The following is a 14,915-nucleotide window of genomic DNA, read 5'->3' on the forward strand; positions in this document are numbered from 1 at the left end:
TTGGATATTGCTTTGGGATCACTGCACCCCCTCAACAAAATAACAACAGATCCAACACTTTGTGAAGTTTGGTGGCAAAATGGTATTGTGTCCATCAAAAAGATCAATTTATGTTAAACCAGAAAAGCCCTCTGTTTTTAATCGATTTTCCTTCGTCTGGCCCTTTCCACTCCCTCTTTAGACATTTCCCAGGTTATGCAGATAACAAGTTAACCTCCCCACACAGCTAAGGCACAAAACCAGATTAACATCAAATAGACCTTCATGTTATTCTTTATTGACTATATAAAGAATATCCAAGATTACCTTCACAATACCTCCTCCTCCAACTATTTAATGCATAATCCTGTACCACAAGCAAGGGAGGTATTCTTATATAACCATAATAGTTTGTTAAAAAAGGGAGTAAATAAGGTGCATAAGGGTAGTCATGGCAGAGAGCTCATACTCATGATATGCTCCTCCTGTGCTATGTGGCAAATCATGGAAGCTTCAGTTGTCCCTGGTGTGCAGGAGGTGTGTCCAACTGCAACTCAAGGTTAACCGCTTGTTGGAACTGGAGTTGAGGGTGGATTTCACTGTGGAGTATCCGCGATGCTGAGCAAGTCGTGGGTAGGACATTCAGTGAGATGGTCACACCGCAGATGAAGGTTGAACAGGCAGAATGGGCATAGGTGACCACCAGGCAGAGTAGAGGAAGGTAGTGCAAGAGTTCCCTGTGGCCATCAACCTTTCTAACAGAACTTAAAAACAAAAAAGGAACAATCACTTTGCTGAGCGTGTTCTGTAGCCCTCCAAACAGTCTGAGAGAAATAGAAGAGCAGATACGTAGGCAAATTTCAGAGAAGTGTAAAAGCAGTCGGGTAGTGATAGTGGGGATTTCAACTTCCCCAATATTAACTGGGGTAGTCATCGTCTGAAAAGTTTAGAGGGAGCAGAATTGTTAAAATGCAACCAGGAGAGATTTTTAAGCTATTACATAGAAGGACCTACAAGATAGGGGCGGTCCTGAACTTAATTTTAGATAATGAAGCTCGGCAAGTGGTTGAAGTATCAGTGGGGAGCATTTTGCAGACAGCGATCATAACTCAGTTAGATTCAAGAATGTTATGGAAAAAGACAAAGATGGGCCTGAAATCAAAGCCCTAAACTGGGGAAGGCCAATTTTAGTAAGATCAGATGTGATTTGGCAAGAACGGACTGGGAGCAGACACTTTTGGGTAAATCTGTGACAGAACAGTGGGACACATTCAAGAAGGAAATAGGAGTGTTCAGGGCCAACATGTTCCACTAAAGAAAAAGGATGGGATCAACAAATCCAGTGAACTCTGGATATAAAGGGAGATGCAGCACTGGATAAAGAGAAAAGGGAAGGCTTATGGCAGATATCGAGGGCTCAAAACAGCAGAAGCCCTAGAGGATTATAAAATGTGCAAGAGGGAACTTAAAAAAGAAATTAGGAGTGCAAAAAGAGGACATGATAGGAAGCTGGCAGGTAAAATAAAGGAAAATCCTAAGTTGTTTTACAAGTACATTAAGGGTAAAAGGATAGCTTGGGAAACAGTTGGGCCCATTAAGGACCACAGTGGCAATTTGTATGTGGAGCCGGAGGATGTTGGTAGGGTTCTAAATGAATACTTTATGTCAGTGTTCACTAGTGAGAAGGATGATGTGGGTTTAGAAATCAGGGAGGAGTGTGATCAAATTAAAGAAATTAACATAGACAGAGAGGAGGTTCTGAGTGGTTTGACAGGCTTAAAAATTGATAAACCTCCAGGGCCAGATGAAATGTATCCTAGGCTGTTGAGTGAGGCAAGGGAGGAAATAACAGGTGCGCTGGCAATAACTTTCAATTCCTCTCTGGCCACAGGAGAGATGCTGGAGGACGGGAGGATAGCCAATGTGGTACCATTATTCAAGAAAGGAGGACGGGATAAACCAGGAATCTACAGGCCAGTCAGTCTAACCCCAATGGTGGGGAAACAATTGGAAGAAATTCTGAGAGACAGAATTAATCTGCATTTGGAGAGGCAGCAATTAATCAAGAACAGTCAGCATGGTTTTGTTAAAGGGAGGTCATGTCTGACCAACTTGATTGAATTTTCCAAAGAGATGACCAGGTGTGTCGATGAGGGAAATGCATTTGATGTAGTCTATTTGGGCTTCAGCAAGGCTTTTGATAAGGTCCCACATGGGAGACTGATAATGAAGGTAAGAGCCAATGGATGCAGAATTGGCTGAGTGGCAGGAAGCAGAGGATGATGGTCGAGAGCTGTCTTTCTGACTGGAAGCCTGGTTCCAGTGGGGTGCCTCAGGGATCAGTTTTGGGTCCTTTGCTGTTTGTGGTTCATACCAATGATTTAGATTTGAATTTGGGAAGGTTAATCAGTAAGTTTGTGGACAATGCGAAAATTGGTGGGGTGGTAAATGGTGAGGAGGATAGCCTTAGATTACAGGAGCATATAAACAGGCTGGTCAGAAAGGTTGTTCAGTGGCAAATGGAATTCAATCCAGATAAGTGTGAAGTGATGCACTTGGGCAGGACAGAAAGAGCAAGGAAATACATGATGAACGGCAAGACCCTGGGGAGCACCAAGGATCAGAGGGATCTTGGTGTGCATGTACCCCCGTCCCTTCAGGTAGCAGAACAGATGGATGAAATGGTTAAGAAGGCATTTGGTATACTTGCCTTCATTGGCCGAGACATAGAGTTGAAGAGCAGGGAGGTTTTTGCTGGAAATGTATAAAACGTTGGTTAGGCCACAGCTCGAGTATTGTGTGCAATTTTGGAATCCACATTATAGGAGGGATGTGGTAGAACTGGAAAGGGGATTTACCAGGCCATCACCTGGGCTGGAGAGTTTTAGTTATGGAGAGAGATTAGATAGACTGAAATGAAATGAAAATCGCTTATTGTCACAAGTAGGCTTCAAATGAAGTTACTGTGAAAAGTCCCTAGTCGCCATATTGCAGCGCCTGTTCGGGGAGGCTGGTACAGGAATTGAACCGTGCTGCTGGCCTGCCTTGGTCTGCTTTCAAAGCCAGCGATTTAGCCCAGTGTGCTAAACCAGCCCCTAACTGGGTTGTTTTCCTTGGAGCAGAAGGGGCACACGATTGAGATGTATAAAATTATGAGGGGCATAGATAAAGTAGACAAGAAGAAACGATTCCTCAATGAGAGGGATCAATGAGCAGTGGACATGGATTTAAGCCAGGAGGTTTAGAGGGGATGTGAGGAAAAACCTTTTAGTGTTAGTGAGGCCACACCTGGAGTATTGTGTTCAGTTTTGGTCTCCTTACCTGAGAAAGGATGTACTGGCACTGGAGGGTGTGCAGAGGAGATTCACTAGGTTAATCCCAGAGCTGAGGGGGTTGGATTACAAGGAGAGGTTGAGTAGACTGGGACTGTACTCGTTGGAATTTAGAAGGATGCGGGGAGGATCTTATGGAAACATATAAAATTATGAAGGGAATAGATAGGATAGATGCGGGCAGGTTGTTTCCACTGGCGGGTGAAAGCAGAACTAGGGGGCATAGCCTCAAAATAAGAGGAAGTAGATTTAGGACTGAGCTTAGGAGGAACTTCTTCACCCAAAAGGTTGTGAATCTCTGGAATTCCTTGCCCAGTGAAGCAGTAGAGGCTCCTTCATTAAATGTTTTTAAGATAACGATAGATAGTTTTTTGAAGAATAAAGGGATTAAGGCTTATGGTGTTCATGCCGGAAAGTGGAGCTGAGTCCACAAAAGATCAGCCATGATCTCATTGAATGGCGGAGCAGGCTCGAGGGGCCAGATGGCCGACTCCTGCTCCTAGTTCTTATGTTCTTATGTTCACCCAGAGGGTGGGGAGGGGGGTGGATCTGGAACTCACTGCCTGAAATGGTTGTGGAGGCAGAGACCCTCGTAACATTTAAGAAGAATGGTGCGTATGTGATGGAATAAAGGACCTTTTCTGCTTTGTAGACTTCTAGGACTCCAAAATGGTCAAGTTGCGGGTTACATCAAATGTATCTCAACTATTCACCTAGATTGAGCACATATGTTAGTTATATCATGAAAACACAAAAGCAGGATATTGTGGATCCTGGAAGCTTGAAATACAAACAGAAAATTCCAGAAACGCTCAGCAGGTCTAATAGCATCCGTAGAGACGCTGAGAAATAACATCAGATTAGTTACTGAAATGGATCAATGTATCCCTGGCACCAAATAAATCAGTAAAAGACTAAAAGATAAAATCATTACCACAATACGAGTTGCCCGATTTGCTAACTCGATTACGGATTCATTTATCTGTGGTTTAGGTTGGGCATGTCAACTTTTAACACTGCCAAGCGATGGATCTGGTCTGCAATGATGAAAATGATTGTGACTGCATCATCGAAGAGAAAACTTGGCATCACCTCCACTTCAGAACATCCTTGTCAACATTGCTTACATCCTGTGGGCAAATAAAACCATCACCTTCATTCTTACTCACCTGGCTCTTATTCAAACTTCCATTTCAGCCAATGAAGTTCCAGTAACGGGGACTGTGTTTTCACAGGAATCTCTGCATTTCCCAGGTCACGGATTTCCCACCTGCCCTTCTCCAAGCATTAACACTTGCTCCGTTAGCCTGCATTTCAGGGATGTTCCTCATTTGAAGGTTTAGCCATTGAACTTCTCCACTTGCTGCAGAAGAAGTGACGTGAATCGTCCATGCAGACACATGGTCAGATGTGTGTTGATGACTCATTGCTTTGTTGCAGCCCTGATACATTTCAAACAACATCTCACAATGGTCAACGTGGGCAGTCGCTCCAGGAATGAAGGGGTGTCACATTTATTACAAGATCACTGATCATCGATGAGCAGACAACCTTTTGCAACTTCCAGCTTCTGCTTAGCAGCTCTAATGTTTATTGTGCTTATTAAATCACAACCCTGATACAAAATAAATCACACTCCCCAGGGACCCTAACTTATCCTCCATCTCCTAGGATCACTGGATAGAACTATGCATTACTGAATGCTTTAATGAAAGTTTTGTCCTGTTCATAGATGCCACTTTCCGGTTATAAAAGGCAACAAATACAATTTGAATCCAGTATGTCTGAATTTACTGACAACATGAGGAATGTGATCCAACATGTCACATTCACCTCGCTTTCAGATCCAAATCCAACCAACCCTCTAACATAACAAAGAATCATAGAGTGGTCACAGCACAGAAGGATCCCATTTGGACCACTATGTCCTTCTGGCTCTCTGCAAGAGAGATTTAGCAGCAGGTCCCACTCCCCGGTCCTTTCCCTGTGGCCAGAACATTTTTCTTCCCCTTCAAGTACTGAGCCAATTCTCTTTTGAAAGCCATGCTTGAATTTGTCTCCACCATCTCTCGAGGCCGTGCATCCCAGATCCTAACCACTCGCTGCATAAAAAAGTCTTTCCTCGTGTTGCCTTTGACTCTTTTGCCAATCACTGTAAGTAGAACATAAAACATACAGTACAGAAGAAGGCCATTCGGCCCATCGAGTCTGCACCGACCCACTTAAGCCCTCACTTCCACCCTATCCTCGTAACCCAATAACTCCTCCTAACCTTTTTGGACACTAAGGGCAATTTAGCATAGCCAATCCACCTAACCTGCACGTCTTTGGACTGTAGGAGGAAACCGGAGCACCCGGAGGAAACCCACGCAGACACAGGGAGAACGTGCAGACTCCGCACAGACGGTGACCCAGCGGGGAATCGAACCTGGGATCCTGGCGCTGTGAAGCTACAGGGCTAACCACTTGTGCTACCATGTTCTTTGCTTCTCAACCCTTCCACCAATGGGAACACCACACTGTGCTTAATTCCTTTAATCAACATACTGCACATTCGTTTAATCAAAACAGAATGTCAACTCTTTGAAAGATCTTTAAGGAGTCTATGGCTTCTAACCAAACAAATAGTAACTGATACTATTGAATTCACTTGACCAATATTCATCTCATCCTCAGATGGCCCACACAGAATAGTTACAATGCATATCAAAACAAATGATGTCAGAACTTTGTTACCATGGTTTCAGTCATTGTTTCATCTTACTTCAGTGATGATCTCCCAACCTTCTATCACAACAGGAACATTAACTGTTACGTTTTTCAAAGACCTGTCATATCCTGCAAACTGGCAAAACCAAAATGGGCTCGAGAAGAGATAATTATATGGTTTTAGCTCAGTCCTGGATAATCCTGGAAGAATAATTGACTGATAATGTCTTGTTTACCCTTGGTGACACTGCATTATTCACTGCACAGTCTGAGATGAGGCATTGCAACTATTAATTACTTCAAATGAATTGCACAGTTAATTATATGCAAAACCCCTATTAAAAGGGTTTCCCTGGTAGCGTTTCAATTATCAGCTAAACTGCATGGACAAGAAGGTAACGGGCGCGATTCTCCGCTCCCGCGACTAAGTGCCCGCGCCGTCGAGAACGCCGTCGAGGTTCACGACGACGCAAAACGGCCCTGATCTCGACCGATTCAGGGCCCGAAAATGGGCTAGGATCGGGGCCACGAGAAACTCGGGGGCGTGTCGCGACAGCAGCGTCGTGGTTGCCGTCCTCCCCGAGGCCGTCCCGCAAGAAGCTGGCGGATGGATCTTGCAGGGCGCAGAGGAAAGGAGGTCCTCCTTCAGAGAGGCCGGCCCGCCGATCGGTGGGCACCGATCGCGGGCCAGACCCCTTTTGAGTCCCACCCCGGTGAAAGTGTGGATGGCGTCGGCGGGAAGCCGTCGTTTTGGGCAGGCCGCTCGGCCCATCCGGGCCGGAGAACAGCGGGTGTAGCGGAGAATCGGCATTTTGGGTGTCCTGGGCAATTCTCCGGCCTGCGCCGCGCAGAACTCGACGGGGCCGTTCCCGCCGCTTGGGTAAATCGCGGGGGGGCGTCGGACCGGCATCGCGGGGAGAAATGGCGCGCCAGGGGATTCTCCCAACCGGCGCGGGAGCGGAGAATCGCGCCCCCCATGTTCGATCCTCAATTATGCGGAGTTGAATAACCTTGACTGGGGCACCTTTAAGATTGGAACAATTGATTTCAGAACTAATAAAAACATAGTGGCCATGGGCAATGTGACCAACCTGCACCACAATGACTGCCAGTAGCAATTTAGCGAAACTGCTAAATGTGACCCCATTGTCACTGGAAGCATCCAAAACAATTCTCTCATTTCCACCCCTGATGGTTAGACAGGAATCTCTGCATATGATAAACACCAAGAATGGGGTTGATTAGAACTGAATATTTTGCACATATACAATTGTCTTCTATGTTTTTTTTTCATGTTTTTTATATAAATTTAGAGTACCCAATTTATTTTTTCCCAATTAAGGGGCAATTTACTGTGGCCAATCCACCTAATCTGCACATCTTTGGGTTGTGGGGTGAAACCCACACAGACATGGGGAGAATGTGCAAACTCCACATGGACAGTGACCCAGGGCCGAGATTCGAACCCGGATCCTCAGCGCCGTAGTCCCAGTGCTAACCACTGCCCAACATGCCGTCCGTTTTCCAATTTTTTTAAAAGCAGGTAATATATCAGATTTAAATTACGAGCTCAGTGTTGTGAATCTTTGATGTGCATAATCCTAGGGGATCATGACAGTTCTTGGCAGATACCTGGGATTTAACCATGAGGAAAAATCTAAAATAACAGAGAATGTTTTGTTGACATTCCCCTTCCAAACTGGGGATACACTTTGAGGATTCCCTCCAGGCCACTACCAATATGCTAAATGGGATAGGTTTCGAACAGATCTAGCAACTCAAAAACTGGGCATCCATGAGGCGTGCGGACCATCAGTAGCAGTAAATTGTATATAACCACAATCTGTAACCTCATGAAAATGAAAATGAAATGAAAATCGCTTATTGTCACACGTAGGCTTCAAAATGAAGTTACTGTGAAAAGCCCCTAGTCGCCACATTCTGGCGCCTGTTCGGGGAGGCTGGTACGGGAATTGAACCGTGCTGCCGGCCTGCCTTGGTCTGCTTTAAAAGCCAGCGATTTAGCCCTGTGCTAAACAGCCCCAGTAACCTGGTGTATCTCCCACTCAACCATTACCACCAAGCCAAGGGATCGACCCTGGTTCAATGTAATGTGCAGGAGGCCAAGCCAGCGCCAGGCACATCAAAAATTAAGGGTCAACTTAGTGAAGCTGCAACACAGGACGACTTTATTGCCACAGGATGAACAGCATGCAATAAACAGAGCTAAGTCATCCCACACCAATGGATTGGAACACCACCACCTGCAAGTTCCCCCTCCAGTTAAGCCACTCACAATCCTGACTTGGAAACATGTCACCATTTCTTCGCTGTCGCTGGGTCAAAATCCTGGAGCTCCCTCCCCAACAGCACTGTGGGTGTACCAACACCACATGGTCTGCAGCAGTTCAAGAAGGCAGCTCACCACCACCTTCTCAATTAGGGATTGGCAGTAAATGCTGGCGAAATGAAATGAAATGAAAATTGCTTATTGTCACAAGTAGGCTTCAATGAAGTTACTGTGAAAAACCCCTAGTCGCCACATTCCGGCGCCTGTTCGGTGGATCCTGCGAGGCCCACATCCTCTGAAAGAATTATTAAAAGTCTCCATTAGTTGAAGTAGGCTGAAGAGAAGGTAGCTCTTGAATGAGTGCTTTCTCAATGCCCTGATTACAGCCAATGCGATACGTCTGCAGTGCGGCCACTGTTATAAAGGTAAGAAATGCAGCAGCCAATTTTCACGCTGTGTCATGGTTTGAACTAATGAACTAGAAGCAGGGTGGAGGTGCAATTGGCTCTGTTGGCTCGGTGGTTCAGAATAGCAGCAATAACGCAAGTTCGTAATCCTATTCCAGCTGAGGCAGACTTGTGACCGGCTGCCTCCCCCTGTCCAAGACTGAACAGCAATGGCCGACCATCACTGACAGACAATACCAGGGGGGGGAAGGGAAGCAGCTCAGAATGAAGTGGCAGCAGAGACTGAGCCAAGGGCCTGCCTTCAGGCAGAGCACACACGACTTAAACTAGAACCATGGTGAATATTAGTAAACAGGAATCAAAATGGAGAGATTTGCATGGGTTTTATTTGGATTCTCTACAGGCCGGTTTTGTGCAGTTGGCTGGAAACCGGTTTGTGATTCAGAGTGAGGCCAACAGCGCAGGTTCGATTCCCGTACCAGGTGAGGTAATTCATGAAGGCCGCTCCCCTGAGGTGTGGTGACTCAGGTTAAATCACCACCAGTCAACTCTCCCCCTCATCTGGGATGACAGCAACTTTACTGTTCTGTAAGAGCATGTATGTTTTATTTTGCTTGCTGACATTTTTATCTTTTAATATTGAACCTGTTTAAACATTGATTTCGTAGCATATTAACGTGACCAATTGCCTTCATCATTACCAGAGTGCTGCTGAGTTTTAACAACGTCCAGTTGACCTTCCAGGACATTCAGCCAACACCCGATGCCTTGAAAGGCAAGAAAAAAGGAATGGTTTTCCTCACACCACACAGGGTGGGTACTCTTAAACAAATTATTTGACACAATTCAAACAGAGAAATCAATGTATCTGAAGTCGCAGACTCTCAAAATGGTTGCTTATCCATCAGGTGCTATTCATACCAAAGGATCAGTCCAAAGCAATGAAATCTTTCTCCATGCCATTTGGTTTGATGGAAGGGTGTTCCGTTGAACAGGGCATCTTGGTTGCCAATTACATCAAGGGTAAAATTCATGCTCAGCCAGCGGGTAAGTGACGGAGCAATTGCCCTGCCTGAAGAATAAGGCATTAAGAGGGTCAATATACAAATAAATTATTCTTAGTGATTCAGGGAAGTCAGGAACGCTTTGGTGAAATTTTGTTTGATCGACATTCGAAGGCGTTTTATCGCCAGATGAAGAGCAACTTTAGCGTAAGGTCACGTTCAATAGCTTCCACATCAATTCTTTAGTACTGTAATATAGTGTCCACCAAAAGCCACAGTGAGTTAAATCTAGGTTCAAAAGATGGGCAAAGTCAGCAGTGTTCGGAAAACATCACCATTTCATTAAGCTCTCAGTCACATTGTTTGTACCCCTAATGAATTTTTATCCAATGTCTCCTATTTGTCGCTTGTAAAATGTCCTGCAATATACCATAAAACTAATATTAATTATCTTGTAAATGCTATGGACCCTGCTTTCCATTGTGAGAATAAAGTTACTAGCACTCCTTGAGAAAAAGAATGTTAATAATAATAATACTAATTCGGTCTTACGTTCCTTCTTCGGGTCAAATGTTTCTTTTAACATTCTCTGAAGCCCATTTTCCCCCAAGACTTGAATGGTGCTCCCAAATTTGGGGAAGCTCTTCAGAGCACCTCCGTCTCCACTCCAGGGCAGGATGCGTAAATGATTTCTTTTTCTTCATCAACCTTCAACTTTTCTCACCCTCCCCATCATAGTTTTACTTGTCTCCTATTTTATCAGTGACACAGTGGTTGATGTTGGTCCGAAGCTGTAAAAGTGCACACGATCCTCTCTCCCAACTCCTTCAACCTCACATTGTCAAATTCCAGAATCTTTACTGTCACCTGCTGTAACGTCCTGGTATGATCCCTTGGCTTTGTCAGTCTTTCCTACCATCTTCAAACCTTCCTCTTGCTTTAGCTTGTCGCACAGGATGTCATTTGTAAACTTGATAGGAAACATTTCTGTCCTGAAACCTGAGTGGAGGGATTCAAGAGGGATGGGAGTGGATTTGGGGCAACATGCTCCAGCAGTTCGGAGCAGACTGAGAAGAGGTTAGAGATGGGGCAAGGTAGGGGTCAAGGGTTGGTTTTTTTTTCAAAAAAATGGGTGATGATGACAGATATAAAGGAGAGAGGGTCAGCATTTGAAGAGAGAGAACCATAACAATATTGGCTGACACAGTCGTGAACTGTGACACAGTCCAGTCCATCACACAAACCCGCCTGCCAGCCATTGACTCCATCTACACCTCCCGCTGCCTTGGGAAAGCGGGCAGCATAATCAAAGACCCCCTCCCACCCGGCTTACTCACTCTTCCAATTTCTTCCATCTGGCAGGAGATACAGAAGTCTGAGAACACGCACGAACAGACTCAAAAACAGCTTCTTCCCCGCTGTTATCAGACTCGTAAACGACCCTCTTATGGACTGACCTCATTAACACTACACCCCTGTATGCTTCACTCGATGTTGGTGCTTATGTAGTTACATTGTGTACCTTGTGTTGCCCTATTATGTATTTTCTTTTTCTTTTCTTTTCTTTTCATGTACTTAATGATCTGTTGAGCTGCTCGCAGAAAAATACTTCTCACTTTTCGGTACACGTGCCAATAAACCAATCCAATCAATCCTAACATGGAGACCAGGAAGACCAGGAGAGGAAATTGAGTGGTCAGCAGTTTAGTGGGGATAGGATTCTATACAGCTCTTCAAATCCACTTTCAGCTCAACTCCTGATGCCATGTTATGTGTTCAATTAGCACAATGCAACGGCAGCACGGTAGCATAGTGGTTAGCACAATTGCTTCACAGCTCCAGGGTCCCAGGTTCGATTCCCGGCTTGGGTCACTGTCTGTGCGGAGTCTGCACGTTCTCCCCGTGTGTGCGTGGGTTTCCTCCGGGTGCTCCGGTTTCCTCCCACATTCCAAAGATGTGCAGGTTAGGTGGATTGGCCATGCTCAATTGCCCTCAGTGTTCAAAATTGCCATTAGTGTTTGGTGGGGTTACTGGGTTATGGGGATAGGGTGGATGTGTGGGCTTGGGTAGGGTGCTCTTCAAAGAGCCGGTGCAAACGCGATGGGCCGAATGGCCTCCTTCTGCACTGTAAATTCTATGTTTCTATGTAATGCTTATTGTACTCTATCTTCATTTGGAATGATAGTAACCTGGCTACTTCCAGTAAATGCTTCATGGCGGACGTCACCTGACTACGGCAAGCCATGTAGGACCTTTAGTATATGATTGCATTTCAATCCAAACACACCAGTTTTCACATGTACACTGTAAACACCCAGCTCTACCTTACCCAATCTCTCGCATTCTCCACTGTCGCTAAATTATCAAACTACTTATCCGAAATCCAGCATCGGATGAGCAGAAATATTCTTCAATTAAACATTTGGAAGCCCTTGATTTTGGCCCCCACTCCAAACTCTGTCCTTGAGCGAGAGTTCGCTTCCTCATCCTGGCATCAATCTACGGCCAAACCAATCTGTTCACAACCTTCGTGGCCTCGCCTTCAGTTACCCCCAGGACTTAAACTCTAGAATTCCCCCTCTACATCTCTCTCCATCTCTACCTCACTTTTTACCCCCTTTAAGAGACTCCTTAAACCTGCGTCCACTCTAATATCTCGTGGCTCGATGTCATACTTTATTTGATAATGCTCCCGCAAAATGCCTTGGGACATTCATGATGTAAAAGGTGCCGTATAAAGGTAAGTTGTTGTTGTCTCCTCTTTCACGCTTTAGAGTCTTGGTTGTGTTCCTGACCATGGGCCAATTAATCTTAAATAAAGACCATTTCTTATCTTTGTAAAGCTCAGCCAAAAGACAAAATTATATTTAGTTACGTTACCCACGGCACAAAAGAAAATGTACTTTGTACTGACAAATATTTACAAGCCATGTGTAAGTGGCTTGCACAGAATCGGTTATTCATGTGTCATGGGTTATCCTAGGACTATTGAAAGACACAGGTTGCCGAACTTGCAGAACGTCAAGAGCCAGGTATTTAAAACCCTATTTGGGGGTGGGGGTCACGCGATGCGAGTGTCGGAGCGGTTACATTCTCGTGAGGCCCAGCTCTGCTCATCTTTTGATCTTTTATTTTATCCCAGTGCACATTCCGTGTTTGCTTTCTCTTGGGTTGCACGGCTTGCGCTACGTCCCTGGAGGATCCTGATTGGTGGCTTGCGAAGAAGAGCCGAGATCTATAACATCCTCATTTGATCATGGCGGTCGCAGTGGGCTGGGGTCGGGCCCGGCTTACAGAGGCGTAGCGTTGCTGCTATGTGCACTCTCACCTTGGCGGTGCTGCGTGTATCCGTGTGATGGTCACCATTTGTAAAAAAAAATGTTTTAATTGGGTTTTTGAACAAAGTATAGTTACCGTTCTATACACGAAATAAGATATATATAGAAGAGAAGAGCACACACAAACATACCAAAAATAAATAAATAAATAAAATAACTGATAGGGGATTATGCACCAGCTCAACAGCAGCATCTCTGTACAATTGGCAATATTATTTTTGTGGGGGGGGTGGAGACTGGGGGGGGGTAGATATACATTTGGGTGCCGGAGAAACAATTACAGACGGAAATAGGCGAATGGATCTGGTGTTGGTGTTGTCGCTTGCTTCTCCCGGACGGATTTCGCTACCGTTGTCGTCTCGCGCTCACCTCCGCTTCAGCCGTTCGTCCCGTCTTTCGCCTGGTTTCTCCTTGCTCTCTGTTCCTCCCTCCCTCTCACGCCTTGGCTACTTTCCCCTGTCTCTTGGCTATTCATCGGCTTGTTCATTGGCCACAATCAGGTCCCGGACCAATTGGGTGAATGGTCCCCACGTTCTATGGAAGCCGTCGTCTGACCCTCGGATTTTCTCCATTTGGAGAGATTCCGAGAGGCCGGACAGCCAGTCTGCAGCTTTGGGTGGTGCTGCTGACCGCCAGCCGAACAGGATTCTTTAATGGGCGATCAGGGAGGCAAAGGCAAGGGCGTCCGCCGCCCTCCCCAGGAATAGATCTGGCTGGTCTGATCCCCCGAAGACCACCAGTTTCGGGCATGGCTCCACCCTCATCCCCACTATCTCGTAGTAATTGTGGACTGACGCATCACAGGAGGGCGTGCATCATTTTACTAAGTTCTTTGTGGCCTCGACCTGTTTCTCCCTCGGTCTCTGGTTGGGCGCTATAGGTATCCAGTTATGTCTAATGATCGTATTGAGCCACTTGTGATGTTGTTCTCCTGTCTCGCTCTGTATTTACGTATGCTGAGCTGTTTTTCTGTTCCTTGCTTATGGCGATGTGTTATTTGGTAATTTTTTTGCTTTATTCCTAAAATGTAAAAACCTTCATAAATATACTTTAAAAAAAATGTACTTTCCTATAACTACCCCAATTTTGTTTTAAATGCAAACTGGTTTAGCAATGCCTGAAAGCATTATCACCTCGGATAAGGAGCACCCAGCAGAGATTTAATTACTTGGAAGGATGTGTGGACAGGGCGAACCACTTGCATTGGTCACAACTCTTGTCTTTCTGAACCCACCAGGTGGCTGGGAAGGAACAGCGACTTTCAAATTGAGTTTCTATTCTGGAGGAGCAATCGACTTTGGAAAGGCGATGATAGACGTAGCCACTCATGGTAGGCAATGGAGGAATTAATAAGGGCCTTAAAGGGACCAAGTCCACAGAATTATACACACCTAAAGGTTATTTGTGTCTGATCACCCCTTTCATTGGGTTGCAATGTTGGCATTGCTGGTAATGGCTGCACGGTTGACGTTTTGTGTCCCCGTGCTTCTTTACACACTGCGCCTTTTCTTTAAGGATGCGGTGAAAATCCCCAACAGCAGAAAGGACCCGATGAAAAGAACTATCAGCAAATAAATAAATATAAGAGTAACCCTCCTTGAGCTTTAACTTCTCCATTAGGAGGGCAGCACGGTAGCACAAGTGGATAGCACTGTGGCTTCACAGCGCCAGGGTCCCAGGTTCGATTCCCTGCTGGGTCACTGTCTGTGCGGAGTTTGCACGTTCTCCCCGTGTCTGCGTGGGTTTCCTCCGGGTGCTCCGGTTTCCTCCCACAGTCCAAAGACGTGCAGGTTGGGTGGATTGGCCATGATAAAATTGCCCTTAGTGACCAAAAAGGTTAGAAGGGGTTAGTGGGT

The 14,915-nt window shown here is 45.5% G+C and overlaps 2 protein-coding genes across 4 annotated transcripts in view; one reads left to right on the top strand and one right to left on the bottom strand.

The window, feature by feature from the left end:
• ccdc78 (coiled-coil domain containing 78) overlaps positions 1 to 14,915 on the bottom strand; it is a 140,702-nt gene that overhangs the window by 91,411 nt on the left and 34,376 nt on the right. Inside the window, exon 1 of one of the 2 annotated variants that reach the window (XM_072481682.1) lies at positions 4,481 to 4,687. The exons of the other annotated variant lie outside the window; for it this stretch is intronic. The gene's annotated coding sequence lies outside the window, so the exon portion shown is untranslated. Of the gene's footprint in view, positions 1 to 4,480; positions 4,688 to 14,915 lie in introns of those variants that run through there. 2 annotated transcript variants of the gene reach the window in all.
• Positions 1 to 14,915, top strand: part of LOC140394424 (WW domain-binding protein 2-like) — a 43,763-nt gene that overhangs the window by 3,262 nt on the left and 25,586 nt on the right. Inside the window, exons 1-4 of one of the 2 annotated variants that reach the window (XM_072481686.1) lie at positions 6,160 to 6,415; positions 9,422 to 9,530; positions 9,626 to 9,764; positions 14,297 to 14,389. In XM_072481686.1, the coding sequence (XP_072337787.1) occupies positions 9,507 to 9,530; positions 9,626 to 9,764; positions 14,297 to 14,389 (256 nt within the window). In that variant the 5' untranslated portion in view covers positions 6,160 to 6,415; positions 9,422 to 9,506. Of the gene's footprint in view, positions 1 to 6,159; positions 6,416 to 9,421; positions 9,531 to 9,625; positions 9,765 to 14,296; positions 14,390 to 14,915 lie in introns of those variants that run through there. The other variant, XM_072481685.1, reaches the window with a different exon arrangement.

Source organism: Scyliorhinus torazame, chromosome 17, assembly GCF_047496885.1.
Source record: "Scyliorhinus torazame isolate Kashiwa2021f chromosome 17, sScyTor2.1, whole genome shotgun sequence".
NCBI classification, from domain to species: domain Eukaryota; kingdom Metazoa; phylum Chordata; class Chondrichthyes; order Carcharhiniformes; family Scyliorhinidae; genus Scyliorhinus; species Scyliorhinus torazame.